General features: G+C 42.9%; 1 protein-coding gene across 1 annotated transcript in view; it reads right to left on the bottom strand.

Annotated features, from left to right (window-relative positions):
- Nucleotides 1–22,751, bottom strand: part of POLR1A (RNA polymerase I subunit A) — an 89,446-nt gene that overhangs the window by 29,214 nt on the left and 37,481 nt on the right. Inside the window, exons 13-16 of the mRNA XM_054473690.2 lie at nt 21,298–21,552; nt 16,556–16,747; nt 3,883–4,032; nt 2,557–2,740 (exon numbers count right to left, since the gene is read on the bottom strand). Coding sequence (XP_054329665.1) covers nt 2,557–2,740; nt 3,883–4,032; nt 16,556–16,747; nt 21,298–21,552 — 781 coding nt within the window. The remainder of the gene's footprint in view (nt 1–2,556; nt 2,741–3,882; nt 4,033–16,555; nt 16,748–21,297; nt 21,553–22,751) is intronic.

The following is a 22,751-nucleotide window of genomic DNA, read 5'->3' as shown; positions in this document are numbered from 1 at the left end:
TCAGCCAAGATCTGAGTGGGAAAGAAAACAGCAGGTGTACTGTTCAAAAGATGGGGCTGAAATATTTTGAATTCCCAATGCAAGGTCCTGGAGGGCTTCTAAGAACATGTGTGAACAGAAGGGGAAAGAAACAGTTCCTCCGTAAGCAGGCCACACGATGAAAATGGGCATTCCCATGGGGTCAGCTCCAGGCCATCTAGCTGTGCCCTTTATGGACCCCGCTAGCTGAGACGGGCTGGAGTGAAGTCAATCTCTCGCCTGTTACCCCTCGTAGCCCCACTCCCAGCTTGGCCCTGCTTCCTCTTGCAGCCCTGAGCCTCTGGATCATCTTCACACTCAAGGGACCAACTGCTCTTTGTACCATGCACTAATCAGAGCTAAAGCCTGGCACCTTTGTTAAGTTTGTTCCTCATCATGAGCTGGGTGTGGGATCTTCCTCTATTTTCGTTTTAAAAGCGCTCTGATTTTTTCCAGTTAGCAGAAATCCTTGTGCTTATTCTAGGTCACCATTTGAAATTGAAATATACATTTCATGAGGTGTAGTCATCATGCTTCACTTTCTTTGGTTATCCTGGAAGGGACTCTAGTCTGGTTCCCAACTGGAAGTGGGTGACCTTGGACACAGATGTCCCCAGAAGTGACTCAGGTCTCTTAGTGGAATTAAGATGGGGGAAGGTGAGTTTCAGCTGCCAAACAGACTTAACTTATAATCCTTATCCTGGTAAAATAATGGGACATATAAGCCAAGATGTTTGTTCAAGGATGCTCATCCCAGCAATAATGTGAAAATCTGGATGCAGCCTAAATGTTTAATTATAGGAACTGGTTAAATAAACTATGATATATCCATAAGAATGGAATAATCTGTAATTACCAGACATGAGGATGTAGGTTTGTATTAGCTGATCCCAAAGGACATTTATAAATACATTTGGACATTTGGTGGGTGGGTGGGTAAGGGAAGTAGAGTATGTAGCGTAGGATCCCACTTTTTCCAAATGTATTTGTACTAGAAAAGTCTAGAAAAACAAACATCAAATTACTATTAGTGGTTATCTCTGACAAATGCATGCTGGGTGATTTTAAATTATCTTCATGTATGCTTTTTTTTTCTTAACCTTTCCATAATTAAATATATGATACAATTAAAATAGAATAAAATGTATAATGCAGGCCCCATTGTGGGCCAATGAACAAACTCCAGCTGCAGCAGGTGCAGGTCCACAGGCCCTACGCTGAGACTCCCACTCTGTCTGCACACGAGTGGGTCTGTGAAGCAGAGAAGCCTTACTTCCACCATGAACCAGACGACGCCTACGCACACTGTGGTGCATGCCTGACACGCAGCATCTCGCATCCCCCTAACGCGAACAGCGTGGAAGGGCTGGACCCTGCTCTGTGTACATGGAGGTGCAGTGTCCTCCATAAGCCTGGCCAGGGGCTGAGCCTTTGGACAGATCTGATCTCAAGCCCACACTAAAAGGGGCCAGGTGACTGCTTCAGGGGAGCCCCAGAGCAGTGAGCCCAGCACTCACCCAAGGTGAAGCCTCTTTATCAAAGCCATTTTCCTAAAACAGCGTGCACTCATTTCATTTCTGGGGTGCAAACAAGGTAGTTCCTCTGTCTTAGGATCACCCCGACAGGTTTGCCCAGCATAGTGTTTCCAAGAGCGCTGATGGCCCCACTACAGTGGGAAGGCGTGGGCAGTTCTTTTGCTCCATCAGCCAGGCTGGAGTGCAATGGCGCAATCTCAGCTCACTGCAACCTCTGCCTCCGGGGTTCAAGCAATTCTCCCGCCTCAGCCTCCTGAGTAGCTGGGATTACAGGTGCTTGCCACGACACCTGGCTAATTTTTGTATTTTTAGTAGAGACGGGGTTTCTCCATGTTGGCCAGGCTGGTCTCGAACTCCTGGGCTCAAGTGATCCACCCACCTTGGCCTCCCAAAGTGCTGGGATTACAGGTGTGAGCCACTGCACCTGGCCAGCAGTGGGCAGTTCTGACAACAGGGAAGCCCCTCTGTGGAGTGGGATGGGCCCTGAGAATTCTGAAAGGGCACTTGTGTAGCAGGGAATGGGGTTGTAAGAGTATGAGCAATCAGTCCGAGGACAGAAACCTGTAACGGGAGGGGTCAGGAAAGGAACAGAATGGAAATGGGCATGAGGGTGCCATTCTGCACTGTGAAGGGGAATAAGCACTGGCTGTGGAGGAGAGGGGTGGCCAAGTGAGGGCACCTTTGTAGGAGGAGCCTGGTTGCTTCCCAGCTCCTTCCCCTGAGAGAACACAGAAAAGAATTTCTAGCTGCGTAATGTAGCACACATGAAGCATACGGTCTACAAAGGAAAAGAAACCTGGCAGTTTTGGGGGTGAATGGACTATCTGTTAAGACCTGTAATAAAGCGTGGTGCACTGGGGACCTGGGAAGACTTCTCCACTGGGAAGACACAGAAGCCTTGGAAATCTTCAGTGTGGATGGTTCTCTCTGTCCTGGGCCCGGGAGATGGCCAGGCGGCTGCGCTGATGGGTCACTGCCCCAGGGCAGCAAGCCCGGCACTTACCCAAGGTGAAGCCTCTGTAGAGCTGCAGGTAGGCAGTGAAGAGGCGGGCCAGGCAGGTTAGAACCTTGCCGCTGGTCTCGCCTCCATAGATCTCATAGCAGCAGTGGACCAGGCCGTAGGCGGAGCTCCCGTAGTGCGCCTTGTCCAGCACTCCGCAGAGCAGCTCCCCTTCCCTGATGATCACCTGCGGAGGGCAAGGCCACCAATGCCGGGCTGCGGGTGATGCCTCCTGTGGGAGCCACCCACCCTCTACTCCGTGTGTGACCCTCGTTGTGCAAGTCCCTCTACTGTGACCCGCCTAGAATCCTTCATGGAAAAAAGTAGGGCATATGTGAAACTAGTATTTTCTCTCTATATATATTATTATTATTTTTTAATATAACAGAGGCAAGCATATACAGACCAGCAGTTTTTTTTCTTCCCTTCAGGGACTATACCACATAGACCTACACACACACTCACACTCTTTCTCTCCATCTGTTTTATATCCCCTACTCCCCACACCCACCCACGCTGACTTGAGGTCAAGTATCCTTGACAAAGACCTGTGACCGGACATGGGAGCTTCTAGTCACAAGGTCTTCCTGAAGCGGTGAGTTTTAACCTCGTAACTGTGCCTCTGGCCTAGATACTTCCTCCCTTGAATCCTGGGAGTAACAACAAAATCTTCCTAACATCCTCTAAGGCCTGAATGTGTACTTTCTCAAAGCTGGGTTAAAGCACTAGAAGCTAATGAACAGAAAAGCATTTCCAGCTGCGTAATGTAGCACCCATGAAGCATATGGTCTATAAAGGAAAAGAAACCTGGCAGTTTCAGGGGTGAATGGACTGTCCATTAAGACTCTGTGATAATGCGTTGTGCACTGGGGACCTGGAAAGACTTCTCCACTGGGAACACGCAGAGGCCTTGGAAATATTCAGTGTGGACAGCTCTCTCTGCCCTGGGCCTGCCCTTTTGTGGCCTGGTTCCTAAGGCTCAGAGTTCGGGGTGTGGAGCCTTACACCAGTTTGATTATCTGAAGCCACTCAGCAGTCTTGCGGGAAAACAGGACTCCGCATTGCCAAGCTTTGCATAATCAATTTCAGCCTTTTTGCAGGAGAAGCCTTCCTAAACTGCTTGTGAGTTTTATACTGAGGGTCAAATGCTGGAGATCAACCCTGAACCTTTCCAAAACAAAAGCTGACACCAACTCAGGCACAATGCCTTCTCTTCTGAGGCACAGTACCTGCTTCTGTGAATGTGCCTCCATTTATGTCTCCGTTTTAAATCAATCTGTCTAACCCCGGCACTAGAAGTCTCCACTCCACACAGCTGGACAGCCATACCTGGGACTCGCACATTGAGTCAGGGTTAAAGCCAGGAATGGACCGAGGAGTTTCCTTCACCCAGGCTTTCCCAGTGATTTTCGCCTTTCCAGATAAGTTCAGTGGGATGTGGTCCTCTGGGATTATATTTATGAGCAGCGTTGACACAACCTGCAAAGAAAAAGAGGACAAACTGATGGCAAAAAGAAGAGTTAAGAACTTCCCTTTTAGGACCTCCTGCCCTTGCAATGCCATTTCTGATGGTCTCAGGTATGGCAAGAAAAACAGACAGGTCCACCTCCATAGGACAAGGTGATCTCAGTTTTTATTTAAACCAATGAGGAATGAAAACAAAAATACACGAGAAAGAACTTCACTGGGATTTTTACTCCCTAAAATAGTTCTTAAAGTGAATAATCCCCTAGACTTGAATTAAATTCCTAAATAGACCAAAGGAAGGAGAGGAAAAAGTAAATTGTTTTCATTTTATGCCACATATTCAGATATTTCTTTACTATGACTGGAATTAATTATAGCTACTGAAAGGCCAAGGAATCTTTCCCTGGCCCCAGCTGGATCCCTCAGAGGGGTCATCCACCCAACAAGCACTTACTAACAGGAAGCCAAGAGAAGCACTTTCTCAAACAGCTGCTCTGCAGAGAGCTCAAAGGGAGACAGCTTTATCTGGAGATAACCAAAGTTGGCTACAGAAGGGCTGAATGCAGGCACACACATTCCCAGAGATGAAGCAGGGCAGGGGCAGACCGGCAGGTGTGACAGGCTCCAGGGCTGGGAGACTTACTGCCATCAACAGCGCTTAGTGTGCCTGCGGCAGGCCCCACGAAGTAGTGTCTTTAGATGTGTGCAACGAGGGCGTGGTGGCTCACGCCTGTAATCCCATCACTTTGGGAGGCTGAGACGGGCAGATCACGAGGTCAAGAGATCGAGACCATCTTGGCCAACATGGTAAAACCCCATCTCTACTAAAAATACAAAATTTAGCCGGGCGTGGTGGCGTGCACCTATACTTCCAGCTACTCAGGAGGCTGAAGCACGATAATCGCTTGAATCCAGAAGGCAGAGATTGTAGTTAGCCAAGATCACATCACTGCACTCCAGCCTGGGTGAGAGAATGGGACTCTGTCTCAGAAAAAAAAAAAAAAAAAAGAGTGGGCAACGGGACAGGGCAGTTATAAGAGCAGCTGCCTTTTCACCCACGTGCCAGGAGCAGGGGACAATGGACAACAGCATCATTAAAGAGAGCAGAAAATATTCCCTGTTTTCTCAGCAGAAGATGACCAGAAAGGTTATGACCCACACTCTCCATGCCTCAGCTCCACAGAAGGCCAGCACTGTGCGGTGAGTGGGGTGAGGGAGCAAAGGCAGGAGAGTGACACTTCCCTGGGGTGCCTACTTCAAGCTGCACCTCAACCAAGGTGCCACATGCACAGTGGGGACCCCCCAGGCTAGGCACAGTCAAGACTGGAACTTGGTGTGAAAGGTAACAGAAACACACCCATCCAAGGGCAGGGAAATATGACCTGCCACTTCATCTGTAAAATCAAGGGGGCAGAAGAGCATCTGATAAACTCCAACACCCTTTCAGGATAAAAATACTCAACAGACTAGGAACAGACCGTCACCAACCTAATAAAGCGAGGCACCTATGAAAAACCTACTACTAACATGCTAAACACTGGAAGACTGGATGCCTTCTGCCTAAAGTCAGGACCAAGACAAGGATGTCTACGCTTGCCATTTCTATTCAACAATGTACTAGAGGTTCTAGCCAGGGCAATTAGGCAAGAAAAGAAATAAAAGACATCCAGATTAGAGAGAAAGAAGTACAACTACATTTGCAGATGACATGATATTATAGAGAGAAAACCCTTAAGTGCCAACAAAACAAATTATTAGAGATTGTAAATGACTTCTTCAAAGCTGTAGTATACAAGATCAACATATAAAAATTAATTCTCTTTCTATATATTACCAATGAACAATCTGAAAATGAAATTAAGAAAAAGTTCCAGCCAGGTGTGGTGGCTCATGCCTGTAATCCCAGCACTTTGCGAGGCCAAGGCAGGCAGATCACCTAAGGTCAGGAGTTTGAGACCAACCTGGCCAACATGGTGAAATCTCATCTCTACTAAAAATACAAAAATTAGCTGGGCATGGTGGCGGGTGCCTGTAATCCCAGCTACTCGGGAGGCTAAGACAGGAGAATCGCTTGAACCGGGGAGGCGGAGGTTGCAGTGAGCCAAGATCGCGCTACTGCACTCCAGCCTGGGAAACAAAGAGTGAAACTCCGTTCCCCTCACCAACCAAAAAAAAAAGAGTTCCATTTACATTAGCATCAAAAAAAAAAAAAAAAAAAAAAAAAGAATAAATTTAGGCAAAGAAGTGCAAAACTTGTACATCAAAAAGTCTAACATACTTGAAAGAAAGAGGATCTAAATACAGGCATATCTCATTTTGTTCTCCTTTGCAGATAACATGGTTTTTTACAAATGGAAGGTTAACGGCAACCCTGTGTGGAGCAGGTCCAGCACCATTTTTCCAACAGAAAGTGCTCACTTTGTGTCTCTGTGTCACATTTTGGTAATTCTCACCATATTTTCAAACTTTTTCATTATTATTGTATCTGTTATGGTGATCTCTGATCAGTGATTTTTGATGTTCCTGTTGTTGTTTTGGGACACCCCAGGCTGGCACATCTTATAAGATGGCAAACTTAATCTCTAAATGTTGGTATTTTGACTGCTCCACCAACCGGCTGTCCCCCATGTCTGTCTGTCTGTCTCTCTCTCTCTCTCCTTGGGCCTCCCTATTCTCTGAGACCCAACAATATTAGAATTAAACCAGTTAACAACTTTACAATGGCCTCCAAGTATTCAAGTGAAAAGAAGACTCACAGGTCTCTCACTTTAACTCAGAAGCTAGAAACAATTAAGCTTAGTGAGGCTGAGACAGGCTGAAAGCTAGGCCTCTTGTGCCAAACAGCCAAACTATAAATGCAAAGGAAATGTTCTTGAAAGAAATTAGAAGTGCCACTTCAGTGAATATGTGAATGATAAGAAAGCAAAACCACCTTATTGCTGATAGGGAGAAAATTTTAATGGTCTGGATAGATGCTCAAACCAGCCACAACATTCCTGTAAGCCAAAGCTTAATCCTAATTCAGAGCAAGGCCCTAACTCTCTTTAATTCTATGAAGGCTGAGAGAGGTGAGGAAGCTGCAGAAGAAGTTTCAAGCTAGCAGAGGCTGGCTCTCAGGGCTTAAGGAAACAGGCTGTCTTTATAACATCTCAGCACAAGGTAAAGAAGCTAGTGCTGGCCGGGTGTGGTGACTCACGCCTGTAATCCTAGAACTTTGGGAGGCCGAGGTGGGTGGATCACCTGAGCTCAGGAGTTTGAGACCAGCCTGGCCAACATGGTAAAACCTTGTCTCTACTAAAAATACAAAAATTAGCCGGGCATGGTGGTGCATGCCTGTAATCCCAGCTACTAGGGAGGCTGAGGCAGAAGAATCACTTGAACTTCGGAGGTGGAGGTTGCAGTGAGTTGAGATTGCGCCACTGCACTCCAGCCTGGGTAACAGAGCGAGACTGTCTCAAATTAAAAAAAAAAAAAAAAAAAAAGTCCAGGCGGGCGGTGGCTCATGCCTGTAATCTCAGCACTTTGGGAGGCCGAGGTGGGTGGATCACAAAGTCAGGAGATCGAGACCATCTTGGCCAACATGGTGAAACCCTGTCTCTACTAAAATACAAAAATTAGCTGGGCGTGGTGGCGCATGCCTGTAATCCCAGCTACTCAGGAGGCTGAGGCAGGATAATTGCTTTAACCAGGGAATTGAAGGTTGCAGTGAGCCGAGATTGCGCCACTACACTCCTGCCTGGGCGACAGAGCGAGACTCCATCTCAAAACGAAAAAAGAAAAAAGAAGCTAGTGCTAAGCGAGAAGAAGATCTAGCTGAGATCACTGATGAAGGTTGCTGTACTAAAGAAAAGATTTGCAATGTAGATGAAAGAGCCTTTTATTGGAAGAAGATGCCATACATAGGACTTTCACAGCTAGAGAGAAGTCTGGCTTCACAGCTTCAAAGGACAGTCTGGCTCTCCTGTTAGGGGCTAATGCAGCTGGTGACTTTAAGTTGAAACCAATGAACATTTACCATTGTGAAAAATCCTAGGGCCCTTAATAATTATGCTAAACCAACTCTGCCTGTGCCTATAAGTGGAACAACAAAGCCTGGGTGACTGCACATCTGTTTACAGCATGTTTTGCTGACTATTTCAAGTCCCTGTTGAGACCTACTGCTCTGAAAAAAAGGTTCCTTCAAAATATTACTACTGTTCATTGACAATGCATCTGGTCACCCAAGAGCTCTGAAGATATGCAAGGAAATTAATGCTGTTTTCATGCCTGCTAACACAACATCCATTCTGCAGCCCATGGATAAAGGAGTTATTTTGACTTTCAAGCCTTATTTTTAAGAAATACATTTCATTAAGGCTGCCATAGATAGTGATTCTTCTGATGCATATGGGCAAAGTAAATGGAAAACCTTCTGGAAATGATTCACCATTCTAGATGTCATTAAAAAATTTGTGATTCACGGGAGGAATACCAATATTAACAGGAGTTTGGAACAAGTTGATTCCAACCCTTAAGTATGACTTTCAGGGGTTCAAGACTTCAGTGGAGGAAGTAACGGCAGCAGTGGTAGAAATAGAACTAGAATTAGAAGAAGAATCTATAAAGAAAAAAAAGAACAAAAAATAAGTGTTGGTGAAAATGTGGAGTAACTGAGACTTTCATACATTGTTAGTGGAAATGTAAAATAGCACACCTGATTTGAAAAATAGTTTGAAAGTTCCTCAGAAAAGTTGAATATAGAATTACTATATGATGCAGCAATTCTACTTCTAGGTATATAGCCAGGAAAACTGAAAACACAAATCCATACAAAAACTGGTACACAAATGTTCATTGCAGATTTATTTGTAGTATCCAAAAAATGGAAACAATCCAAATTATCCATTTATCAACTGACAAATGGATACAGAGAAAACAATGGGATGTTATTCATCCATAAAGAGGAATAAAGTACTATTACACACTACAAAATGGATGGAACTGGAAAACATTAAGTAAAAGAAATAAGTCATAAAAGGCTACATATTGTTTGATACAACTTGTATGAAATGTCCAAAACAGGCTAATTCATACAGGTAAAAAGTAGTTGTCAGGGGATGAGAAGAAAGGAGGAATTGGGACTGATTGCTGTACCTATTAGGTACACGTCATCTTTTTGGAGTGATGGAAATGTTCTGGCATTACAGTGTGGTGATGGTTGCACAACATAGTGAATACACTAAAAACCAACTTATACACTTTGAAATGGTTCTTTTTTAAAAAAAAAAAAAAAAAAAAGAGACAGGGTCTTGCTTTGTCACCTAGGCTGGAGTGCTGTGGCACAATCATAGCTCACTGCAGCCTCATATTCAGCCTCCCAAGTAGCTAGGGCTATAGGCATGTGCCACCATGCCCAGCTATTCTATTCTACTCTACTCTACTCATTTATTGAGACAGAGTCTCGCTCTGTCGCCCAGGCTGGAGTGCAATGGCGCGATCTTGGCTCACTGCAACCTCCACCTCCTGGGTTCAAGCGATTCTTTTGCCTCAGCCTCCTGAGTAGCTGGGATTACAGGCACGTGCCACCATACCTGGATAATTTTTGTATTTTTAGTAGAGACAGGGTTTCACCATGTTGGTCGGGCTGGTCTCAAACTCCTGATCTCGTGATCCGGCTGCCTTGGCCTCCCAAAGTGCTGGGATTACAGGCTATTTTTTTTTTTTTTTAAATAGAGATGGGGGTCTCACTGTGTTGCCAGGCTGGTCTTGAACTCCTAGCCTCAAGCAATCCTCCTACCTCATAAAATGGTAAATTTTATGTTGAATATGAATTATATCTCAATGAAAAAAAAAAACATAAGGGACCCAGACAAGAAGAACTGAAGTCTCCTCTTGCACTAACATTCTAGAAATGTATAATTTACTTTCTGGTCATAAACTATGCTAGGGAGAAAAAATCTGCAATGTTTTCTTAAACTAAGAAGGGTAGCAATATCTATGGGAATTATTATTTATACTAAGCCTGTATTAACCTTAAAAAAAGTCTTAAAAATAAAATGGATTTAAAAAAAAATGTATTGACATGTCTATATCCTTTGACCCAGCAATTGTACTTTAAGAATTTATCTAAAATATATACTTGGCCAGGCATGGTGGATCATGCCTATAATCTCAGCATTTTGGGAGGCTGAGGCAGGAGGATCACTTGAGGCCAGGGATTTGAGACCAGCCGGGTCAACACAGTGAAACCCCAGCTCTATGAAAAAAAAAAATAATAATAATAATAAAAAGATATGTCAATGAAAGTACACTAACATATACAGAAATGGGTGTTCACCACAGCACTGTTTAGAATAGTAAAAACCAGGTAATAATCTAAACGTCCACTAACAGAGGGACAGTTAAGTGATCTATGGTATATCCATATCACTGAATACAACACAGGAGGGGTTAAAAAGAACGAGGCACATCTACAGGTACAGACACAGAATAAGCCCCAGCACACCCAGTGAATGAAATCAGTCACAAGACAATTACAAAAACATTTGTCAGCATAGACTATGAAAACATTTAAATGAACTTCTTGCCGTATTTAGAGTGTGTTAGTGTGGTCCCAATGAAAAAGCAGACTGATATAATGGAATTCCCTTTGGAGGACTTGGTGGCTCGTTCAGAGTAAGCTATCTTAAAAGACCAGCCAAATCTGAGGTCCATGTGCCTGGCGATTAGGGAAGTGCATGCTTCAGGTACCAGGATGTCATGGTTAAACAGATGGTTGTAAATATAAGCTCAAAATTGAATGTCAGATTTAATTGTGGTTCATGGTTCTCCTGAACAGTCCCAGGGATGGTATGATATGATCTTATTTATTTATTTATTTATTTTTTTGAAACAGAGTCTCGTTCTGTCGCCCAGGCTGGAGTGCAGTGGCGCAATCTCAGCTCAATGCAACCTCTGCCTCCCAGGTTCAAGTGATTTTTGTGCCTCAGCCTTCTGAGTAGCTGGGATTACAAATGTACACTACCACCCCTGGCTAATTTTTATATTTTTAGTAGAGACGGGGTTTTGCCATATTGGCCAGGCTGGTGTCAAACTTCTAGCCTCATGTGATCCACCCACCTTGGCCTCCCAAAGTGCTGGGATTACAGGCATAAGCCACCATGCCCGGCCTCATTCTTATTTATTTTCTATGAGAGTATGTGTGTATATGGAGAGTGGGGTTGGGGAGGGAGGGAGTTTTTCCTTTTATGTTTATCTTTATCAATAAACTTGTTTACTTTTATAGTTTAAAAGAACTTGAAGGACAGAGATCTAATAACTGAATTCATAAAGCTTGTCGAATATAAGGATAATATACAAAATTAACTGTATTTCTAGATACCAACCATAAACAATTAGAAAATTTAATAAACAATATCATCTACCATAGCAGTATCTAGGAGTGAATCTAATGAAAAGATGTATAAGGCTTTTACATAATTGAAGGACATACTATGTTCATAATTTAGATGACTCAATAGTGTAAATACGTTGATTCTCCCTAAAGTGACCTACAGAGGCAATGCAATCCCAATGAAAAATTCTAGCAGGTATTTACGTGCACAGTGTGAAAGTTTACAAGCTGACTTTAAAATTTATATGGAAATACAAACACCTCAAAATATTTGACAGTCTTTTTTTTTTAAAGGTATATTGAGATGTAATCAAAGCCTATCAAGGCAGTCTTGAAGAACAAAGCTGGAGACTTTTACTATCAGAAGTCAAGATTTAGTATAAACCCACAGTAATTAAGAGAGTGTGCTGTTGGTGCAATGGAAACAAAGAAGGTCCAGAAACAGACCCACTCATATATTACTACTTGGTTTGTGACACAGGAGTACTAGCAGTAGAGAAGTGGACTTTTCAACAAATGATGTTGCATTCACTGGCTAGGAAATCCATATGGGAAAATATGACTCTTGACCCCCACCTCACTTCATGCACATCCACAAAAATCATCCCTAGGCAGATAGCAGACCTAAGTGTGAAAGGTAAAACAATACAGCTACTAGATGATAACAGAGGGGAATACCTACAAGACCTCAGGGCAGGCAAAGAGCTCCTATAGGACTAGTCACAAAAAGCCAAGATTAGCTATAAATTAGAAACTTCTGATCATTAGAAAACAGTATTAGGTGAAAAGGCTAGCCACCAAGTAGAAGCTATTTGCAAAGTATATATCTGCTAATGGACTTACACCAAATTATATTTTTAAAAACCTCTCATCTGTCAATAAGAAAATGACATAGAAATAGGCAAAAGATTTGAAAAGGCATATCACAAAAGATGATATCCAAATGGCCAATAAGCATATGAACAGGTGCTCAACCTCTCTTGTCATTAAGGAAATGACAATTAAAACAGTAAGATACCACTACATACTCACCTGAACGGCTAAAATTAAACAAACCAGAAAGAAAACAACAACAACAGCTGGGCGAGGTGGCTCATGCTTGTAATCTCAGCACTTTGGGAGGCTGAGGCAGGTAGATCACCTGAGGTCAGGAGTTTGAGACCAACCTGGCTAACATGGAAAAACCCTGTCTCTACTAAAAATACAAAAATTTGCTAGGTGTGGTGGAGCACATCTGTAATCCCAGCTACTCGAGAGGCTGAGGCAAGAGAATGACTTGAACCGGGGAGGCAGAGGTTGCAGTGAGCCGAGATGGCACAACTGCACTCCATCCTGGTAGAAGTGTGTATTACTACAAGCATTTTGGAAAACTTTAGGAAACTATCTATTAAAGTTAAACACGTATCTTATGACCTAGTAATTCCATGCCTCAATAGTTACCCACTGAAATGTATATATGTGTTCAACAAAAGATACACACAACAGTGTTCACAGTAGACCCATTTGTAACAGCCAAATGAAGTGAAGACAACTCAAATGTATATCGATAGAAAAATGGATAAATATATAATGGCATATTCATATAATAGAATATTATAAAGCAATAAAAAATAAACTGCCACTATATACAATAACATGGGTAACACACAAAGATAGATTTCATTTAAATAAACTTCAAGGAAAGACAAAACTTGTTTATAGTGTTGTTGGAAGTCAAGTTAGTAATTACCTTTGACGAGGGGTAGAAACTGGGAGGGGCCGGAGGGGTCTTCTGGGGGTGCTGGTGATATGCTACTTTCTGATCTGGGTGAGAGTTTGCAAAGATGTATTCACTTTGTGAATATGCACTCGAGATTTGCAATGACAGGCAAATCTCTTTCTTTGCATGCTCTTTGAACAAATAATGAGAGACCTTCGGTTTGTAAATAGAAAATCAATCAAGAGGCTGTATGAAATGTCCTGGAGAAACACTCTAAGACTTCATTTTCCAGGGAAGTAGAAATAAACTTCCTAAGCTAAGTTCCTTATCTTCTGATTCTAAACATGGTTTTTCTCTGTAGCACCAGGCTGAACCATGAACAAATTCTTGTGTAGTGTAGTCACTCTTGCCCTTTTCACCTATTTGCAAAATAAAAAAGCCTGTACCAACCTTTAGAGATACAATGAAAAACTTCACCCATGACAGAAGCAAAACCTGGGCCTATTTCCTAATTTTATTTGGTACAAAGGATTTTAAAAGGATCCAAGGTGCAGTCTCTAGGCACAATGAAATTAAACTGGAAATCAACAATCAAGATATTTGGAAAAGCCCTCAATATTTGTACTTCTAAATAACTAAACAACATACTTCTGAATAACTCATGGATCAAAAAAAAAAATCAAAAGGGAAATTAGAAAGTATTCTGAAGTAGATGAAATGAAAACACGACATATTAATTTGTGGGATGCTACTTAAGCAGAACTTAAGGGGGAAATTTATACATAAAATGCCTACATAGAAAAGAAGAAAAGGGGTCTCAAATTGACTTAAAGAACTTAAAGAACTAGGAAAAAAAAGAGCAAGTTAAACCAAAGTAAACAGAAGAAAGGGAGTGATAAAGTTCAAATCAATGAAACAGAAAACAGAAAAATAAAGTCAATAAAACCAAAAACTTTTTTTTTTTTTGAGAATAAAACTGATAAACCTCTAGGCAAACTGATCAGGAAAAAAGAGAAAACACAAATTGTCAGTGTCAAGAATGAGAGAAGTGACACCACTACAGGCAATACAGATAGAAAAGGTCAACAAAGGAACATTATGAACAACTTTGTGCCTATAAGTTCAGCAACTTAGACGAAATGGACAAATTCCCTGAAAAACACAAACAATTAAAGCTCATTCAAGAAGCAGATAACCAAAAATAGCTCTATGTCTACTAAAGAAATAGAAATTTTAATTGAAAATCTTCCCACAGGTTGGGTGCAGTGGCTCAGGCCTGTAGTCCCAGCACTTTGGGAGGCCAAGGTTGGCGGATCACCTGAGGTCAGGAGTTCGAGACCAGCCTGACCAACATGGAGAAACCCCATCTCTACTAAAAATACAAAATTAGCCGGGCATGGTGGCGCATGCCTGTAATCCCAGCTACTCGGGAGGCTGAGGCAGGAGAATTGCTTGAATCTGGGAGGTGGAGGTTGCGGTGAGCCAGGATCACACCATTGCACTCCGGCCTGGGCAACAAGAACAAAACTCCGTCTCAAAAAACAAAAACAAAAACAACAACAACAAAAAGAAAACTTTCCCACAAAGAAACTCTAGGCCCAGATGCTTTCACTGGTGAATTCTACAACACATTTAAGGAATAAATAATATGAATACTGTACTATACAAACTCTTACAGAAAACCAGAGGAAATACCTCCTAACACCTCATTCTGTGAGGCCAGCATTACCCTGATACCAAAACCAAACAAACATATTATAAGAAAATAAAACTACAGACCAATATCTATCACAAACACAGAAGTAAAAAAATTCTAGACAAAATATTAGCAAATTGAATTCAATAATATATAAAAAGGATAATACCTCACGACCAAGGAAGGTTTATCCAGGAATGCAAGGTTGGCTTAAAAAGGAAATTCAAGTTCCAGGTCCACAGACTAAGAACTGGAGAGCAGGAAGAGACCTTAGAGATCATGAACTTGAAGCTGAAGTCATTGATTTGGGACCCTTTTTTTTTCTTTTCAACCTGGGCATTTTATGTATAAATTTCCCCCTTAAGTTCTGCTTCAGTGGCATCCCACAAATTTTATGTTGTGTTTTCATTTCATCTACTTCAGAATGCTTTCTAATTTCCCTTTAGATTCTTTTGACCCATGAGCTATTTAAGAAGTACGTTATTTAGAAGTACAAATATTGAGGGCTTTTCCAAATATCTTGGTTGCTGATTTCCAAAGTAATTCCATTATGCCTAGAGGCCACATCTTGAATCCTTTTAAAATCCTCTGTACCAAATACAATTAGGAAATAGGTCCAGGTTTTGCTTCTGTCACGGGTGAGATTTTTTAGTGTGTCTCTAAAGGTTGGTACAGGCTTTTTTTTTTTTTGCAAATAGGTGAAAAGGGCAAGAGTGACTACACTACACAAGAATTTGTTTGTGGGTCAGTCTGGTTTCAAAGAGAAAAACCATGTTTAGAATCAGAACTTAGCTTAGAAAGTTAATTTCTACTGTCCCAGGAAATGATGAGGAACTGAGACCTGCAGGGCTAAGATCACATGGCCAACTAGAAGTTGATCCTTAAGGCTGAACTTGGAGACTCAGGCAACAGTAGAAGAACATATTTTACTGTTTTTCATTATTTGGTCACCACATATCATGTAATTTGGTTACTTTGAGAGGAAGTATGGTATGATGCTTCCGGGGTTGAAAAGTCCTGGGTTTGATCTGTCTCCTGTAGTCTTGGGCATGTAATTTATCATCTCCTAAATGGAGATAATAATGGTGTCTGCATTGCAGATTAGTTGTATTAAATCAGATAATGTGTCTAAAGCACTCAGCAAACACATGGAACTTCCCAACAAATATTACTATTACTCCACCAGCACCATTGCCTATTACCACCACATTTGTATTATGAGGACACCAAATTTAAGTTAGAAGCAAAGGACAGAAACTATGCAGTCTACTTGTTTTTTTTTTTTTGTGGAGATGGAGTCTCACTCTGTTGCCCAGGCAGGAGTGCAGTGGCTGATCTTGACTCACTACAACCTCCACCTCCTGGGTTCAAACGATTCTCTTGCCTCAGCCTCCCAGTAGCTGGGATTACAGGCGCACACCTCCACGCCCAGCTAATTTTGTATTTTTAGTAGAGATAGGGTTTCACCATGTTAGCCAGGCTGGTCTCAAACTCCCGACCTCAGGTGATCCGCCTGCCTCAGTCTCCTAAAGTGTTGGGATTACAGGCGTGTGCCACCGCACCAGGCTACTATGCAGTCTACTATGCAGTCTACACTCCCTTGAAGCCACACAGACTCAGGAACCCCAAACAAAGAGGAAAGAAAGTCAGACTATTGCTGGCTTAGCCATTTCTCTGTCTCTGGTCTGGGCTCTTCTGAGAATAAAACGTTTTACATGAGTGGCCTATTTCCTTTTGTTACATAAACTAGCTATTCTCTCCCAATTACCTGTTTTCCTGTCCACAGCGGAAAGGGCTTCAGGATGGAAGGAGAAAGGAGCTTCACGCGCCCCACTTTGTCCGTGAGTCCTCGGTACACCAGCTCCATATACTGCTCCCGGGTGAAAAAGCAACCCCGAGTAGTCATGCTTGCCCCTGAAACCATGTGATCCTGGATCAGTCCCGCCAATGGCTGGCCATCCTATAAGCCAAAACAGACAACACAAGAAGAATGAAAATAAATCTTAAGTCAAACTCTAATCCCTAATCGCCTGCCCGGAAGCCACTTTCTAGCAAGAGCCCTTCTTGTCTTGCCCACGTCCTCACTATGTTCTTCCTTGGGAGCCAACTGCTTCCCAAAACACATGACCAGGGTTTAGCACTGGCTTCTACATTTGCCATTTGCCCACTATCCTATATCAAAACTGCTTCAAACTCATCCAGTTCCCCAAGCCTTCTCTGTTTAATCCCATCTGGTTCTAGTTACTCCAGCATATTTTTGGCATTTATGCCTAAACTTGGTCTGGCTGCTGTCAGCTGTGTTCTTGTTTTTATACTTTGGTTTTATGCTTTAGTATTTTTCATACGTTTCTGGCCTGGCTCTTCTGTAAATCAGTCATGCACTCAACAAATATTTATCAGGAGCGTCCTGCATGCCTAGGCACTGGGTAGGCTTTTCCCTACTCCAGAGGACCAAATAGACCTGGTCCTTTATGATGAAGAGAACTAGACAGTAAACAAATGATTGGATAAATACAATATCACAAAGTGTTTTAAACGCCAAAGAGGAAAATAACAGGGTTGGTCATAATATAGACTTGAGGTGAGGGGGATGGTCAGAAATAGCCTCTCTGAAGGGAAGTTTCACAGCTGAGGCCTGAGGGGTGAGCTGTCCAGTGTTGGGAGGAAGGGGTTCCGGCAAAGGTTCCTCAAGAGAGCTGTGAGTGGGCCTGATGTGCATGACTGCAGAAAGGAGAACAGCCATTATTAGTTATCTCTTCACAACACAGCAGAGGGTTCATGGTGGGCCCTTAATAAAAGCTGTTATCTACCAGATGCCAAAAAGAAAGGCTTTTATGAAAAGCCTGAGATTTGGTGAGTGCATTAATTTCATTTGATACTTTCACAGCCATTCTGATCCCCAGTCTCCTGAACCTTATCTGTCGGGTCTGTGTTCACGGCAACATAATGCATGCTAAAGTAAAAATAGCTATGCTCACTGACATTCTTTAAGATGTAGATTTTGTAAACTTTTCAATGTTTACAGGAATTTGAGAAAAACCTGTGCCTTGGATATAAAGATTGTTAATCATTTGATTATTTGTTAAATACTAGCCAACAGTATGGTCATGTTTTATAACTAAGGCTAAGGGAACTCACAAATGCAGTCTGGGAGAAGCACCAGAAATTTAACCACATGTACTAACTCAAAGGCTAAAAAAGGATCCTTGTCAAATGGTCTAAACACTACAGTGATGGGCTCTATGTAAACTCAAAGATAACGATTACAGATGGGCTGGAAAGGTGGCACAGACCTAAGGCAAGATCAGATGGAGCACACAGCCCCTCTTATGAAGGCTTTGACTTAATAACGTACGTAAAAAAATTACACTCTACCTCTTGTTGCCTAGATGGTCTTATTTTGCTTGGGGGAAAAAGCCAAACCAGTATTATGCATATGACTCATCTCACAGTCTTTAGGGGACAGATACTGATTTTTCCTTTTGTTTTCTTCCTTAAAGAACATAATTACACGTTCTGTGATCTATTCAGTGCCTTTTCCTCTCTCTGTCCAGATTTTTCCATGACTAGACAATTACTTTGATGGCTAAATCGCTTTCAATGCAATCATCACAAATTCTATGGCAGAATGCTGATTAAAGCAATTACTAAAGGTCTACTTACAATTCTAAATTTCCTAACTCCTGCTTAGGATCAGAAAGAACATCTCTGAATCAAAACCCCAGAAAATTGTCAGCTTTACTATTCTCCTTAATAGCACAGCAAAATGACATTACAATTAATGTCTCTGGTCAGGATGCTTTGGGAATAGGGTATCCCTGTAACTTGAATTTTCTAGCTGACTAAGTAGAAGTCAGGAAATGTATCTGAAGCCTTGCTTAAAAACTTTCCACAAAGCATGGGCCCTCAATAAATAAACAGAAGGAAAAAAAATTAGTCCAAAAAGTAACACACAAATGAAAAGTTTAACTGTTTTCATGGAAAAGAAATAGAGTTCCATTCAACTCCTATTTTAAGTAAAAAGACGCCACAAAACTCTACTAAGTACATAAAACCAAAGACAAAATGTACTTTAATTTAGTATTATGGTTACTTAAGGCAGATAACCTGGTAATAGAGAAGAAATTGAATTATAAGTAAAGAAATATGGAAACTAAGGGAAATAAAGATACACTAAAAAAAATGACCCCAAAATACTGGTTTTTTTAGTTTAACCAAATCAGCTCTTGTCCTTTTAGGACTCTGCCAATAAAGACACGTTGCATTTTTATAACCATTAGCAAATATAAGGATTCCACTTCTTGGCATTTACACCAAGGACTAAATAAAATTTATCAAGAATCAAAAGCTCTTTACCTCTGACAAAAGAAAGTGAATGAAAGTACAGTGAATCTTCAAGCCATCTCCCATAAGCTTTTTTCAATAAATTAATTTATTGACATTAAGCTTATTTACCTGTGTTCTCCTGCCCCTCTTAAGTGTACACCCAACCTAAAACTCATAGGCATATGAGCATGTGATGAGGTCCACTTGGATTTATATGTCAGCCCACTGCAGGACACAATTTAAGCATGAAGTCTCCTATGGCTTTGCACCTTATTCAATCAAAATCAAGCACAGCACATTGAAGGTCATTGGTCTGAGGACTTCAGAGCACCTCAACTCCCCACATAGCTAATGCCTCAGGTCACTCTGCCAGCAAAAAACCATCTGCTGCTCCCCAGCAGTGTCCCCTCTGGTGAAATATGACTCGGCTGCTATAAAGTCAGAGACCCCACACAGTTCTGGGAGCCACTTCCTGTCACCTGCCTTCCCTTAGTCCCAGCCTCGCCTATAGAGTGGGGCTAAGAACATGCACAGCCAAGCAGATGGGCGGGGGGGCAAGGGGGTGGGGTGTCGTCCAAAGCTGCTGCATTCAAGTCTTGGCCTCACTGCTGGCTGACATATTACTCACCTGGTGTTTCCTTGTCTGAAAATCACACCAACCTCATAAGGAAGGGAATGTCTGCAAACTGCTTACAGCAGTGCCTAAGGCCCGTGGCCCACTTAATAAACGGCAGCTTTTACTGCCACCACCATAGAGCCACATTATTATTTAAATAAAAACATAAAAAGCCACTTTTCAAATTAGCAAATGTATTTTTTTAAATTTCCAAGTAATCTGGGCAAGCCCTTCACCACTTCTTCCTACATTTAGTCCCTTTGCTAATCCACAGCCAACAAAGGTAGGCAGAGAAGGGAAAGGCCAACTCAAACAACCGGGACCCTTGTAAAGCCACAGTGGTGCATCTGGTGGGAAAAGGGTCCGGGATGCCGGGCTCCTGGCCACCTGCCTGATTCCCTAGTGGCAGACGGCTGATGGGAATAGAGAAGCTCCAAGGAGCAGAGGATGCTGATTGACACTAGGCATCTCTGAGCAGCCCCTGGCACTCCCTGTGCACAGAGCTCTCCACCCCTGCGGCAGCACAAACCCTAGGAAGATCCAGGAACTCCCTGTCCTTCCTCCTGCTTCTCAGCTGAGTGTCCTTGGACAAGTTACACGAATCCTTCAAGTGTAAAATGTGGACACGAATAGCACCTACCTCCAAGGACTGTGGGGAGGGTGAAATGAGGAGCCTCTAAAGTGCTCTCTGCACAGTGTATGGCACTGAAAAAGTACTTGGGAAATGGGAGCCTTGGTCTGATGTTACGATTATTCTTCATACTCCACTACAATCCAAATGAATGATGTATAACTGTGAATCACTGTGGCACAAATGGCTTATAATTTAGGAGGATTCAGACCTTTGGGTGGGTGGTGAGGGTGAAGGAGGCACTGAAACACGCTCTGTCTTCTTCCCTGCAGCCTGCCTCTTTCCCCACTCTGTCCCTCCCATGAGCACATGCTAACTCAGGCCCCTGCCACTCCTGGCCACGAGTCAGCTGCTCAGGAGACAGGGGAGGAAGTTCTATCCTTCCCTCGTGTCCCTCTGGACAGCTGTGACTACATGGGATTGCCCTTGAGGAGTGAACTTGGAGAAAGAAGGAAAGGATTCAAAGAGGACAGAAGATGCCTTCACGGGCTGCTGGGGGATCTCTTCTGGGCCCTTGGGGTTAGGCTGCTTCTTAAAACTCATGTTTGTCAGAACAAATTATCAAAGTCATCAGTGGACCATGAGAACCATTACAGTGTTGGGATGCTAATGCTGGCCGGGGGGCTACTAAATTGCAGAATCCAAATTTAAGTGCTGAACACAAGACCTATTACACCGTTATTAAGGTTGGCTTTCTGGGATGGCTATCACAATTTCTGTCCTGATTTACATTTTACAACGCAGCAAGACATAAACATTTCCCAGCCTCTAAGCAACTAGATGGGCTAAAAGCCCCACCTGGGAGAAACCAAGACCCTCCATTCCAGGCGCCCCTGTCCTGGAGCTGCCCAATGACCCCAGGGGCTGGCAGGGCCCAACTTAAAAGTGCTAAGTCATGCTGACGATGACCACGGAACTGCCTCAAAGCTAGACCTACCTTGGGAACAAGGTACTGCTGATCGGTGCAGGCCAGGACGTAGGCCTCGGCCCGGCCCAGCTCACTCTGGGGGAAATGGGCATTCATCTCGTCTCCATCAAAGTCGGCATTATAGGCCTTGCAGTTGGCATAGTGGAGCCGCAGTACTTTCTCTTCAGGCAGGACGCGGGCACGGTGGGCCTGGATGGAGGGTCTGTGCAGGGTGGGCTGTCGGTTCAGTAGCAGAATGTCCCCATTCTTCACATGCCGGCACACCTGGGAACAGAGTGGACAGACAGGTGGGTGATCAGTGCAAACGTCAGTATCACCACAGCTCTTTCCAAGTGCTCACCTCAGCTTGACCAAGGTGTGGCTTCTGTCTCACATTCTAGTCAACTAAATGCAAGGGGAATTTTTCATCTGGAGCGAAACCCTGGAAATCTCTGAGAAATACGTGCTAGGCCCTTCTGGTCCTGGCCCTTTACAACCCTGATCCTAGCTCTAGGCTCAGAAGTATAAGGAACAAATAAGACCACAGGCCTTTGTCTTCTTCAGAGATGCATAGCCCTCCCAGGTTCCTGGATTACTCTGAAAACTAATCCAAAGAAAGAAATGGATACAACTCCTGAAAACATAACCATAACAAAATGAAGACATAACCATAAAACCACTGGGTTTGAAAGGTATTGGCAGACTCTCGAATCCCCCCGTGATCACATGTGAATACATTATTCTAAACAGAAATTCTACATTTCACAAAAAATTTGCCCAGCTTCATATAGCAGAGCCAGAACAGGGTTCTTAGTTAGTTCAATGCCCTCAGAGAACACTTTATTGCACTTCAAAAATTAAGAGCTGTAAATTGTCATAGTCTTTTGGGAACGGAGTTTGAAAATAGCTATTAAAACACTTCAAACACATTTCCTGTTGGCTCTTCAAGAAAAAAAAAGCACCCTCACAAGGTTAGACGAGTATGTATGTTTGTGTAGCAGCAATGACAGCGGCAAAAACTAGAAATAACCTGACTGCCCCACAGAAGGGGCAATAGTATATCCACACTATGGAACATTATGCAGTGATGAACAAGGATAAGGTAAATGTAGACAAGGCCTGAAGTGACGGCAATAACGTATTACAGCAAAGAAAAAAAAAACCCAGGTGGCATGTGACGTGATAAAAAAAAAAAAAAATTTAAAAACCAACCGTGTGTGTGTGTGTGTGCGTGCGTGCGTGGGTGCGTGCGTGCGTGTGTGTGTCTCTATGGGAAAGGGGTGGTTGGATCCTCACTAGGCTGTATTATTTTTCTGAGACAGGGTCTCTCTCTGTTGCCAGGCTGGAGTATAAGTGGTACAATCATGGCTCATTGCAGCTTCAACCTCCTAGCCTCAAACGATCTTCCTGCCTTGGCCTCCCAAAGTGCTGGAATTACAGGCATGAGTCACCACACTGAGCTACTTTCCTACATCTTAGCATTG

This window comes from Pongo pygmaeus, chromosome 12 (genome assembly GCF_028885625.2).
Source record: "Pongo pygmaeus isolate AG05252 chromosome 12, NHGRI_mPonPyg2-v2.0_pri, whole genome shotgun sequence".
In the NCBI taxonomy this organism is placed as follows: domain Eukaryota; kingdom Metazoa; phylum Chordata; class Mammalia; order Primates; family Hominidae; genus Pongo; species Pongo pygmaeus.
This window is presented reverse-complemented; position numbering and strand designations above follow the sequence as displayed.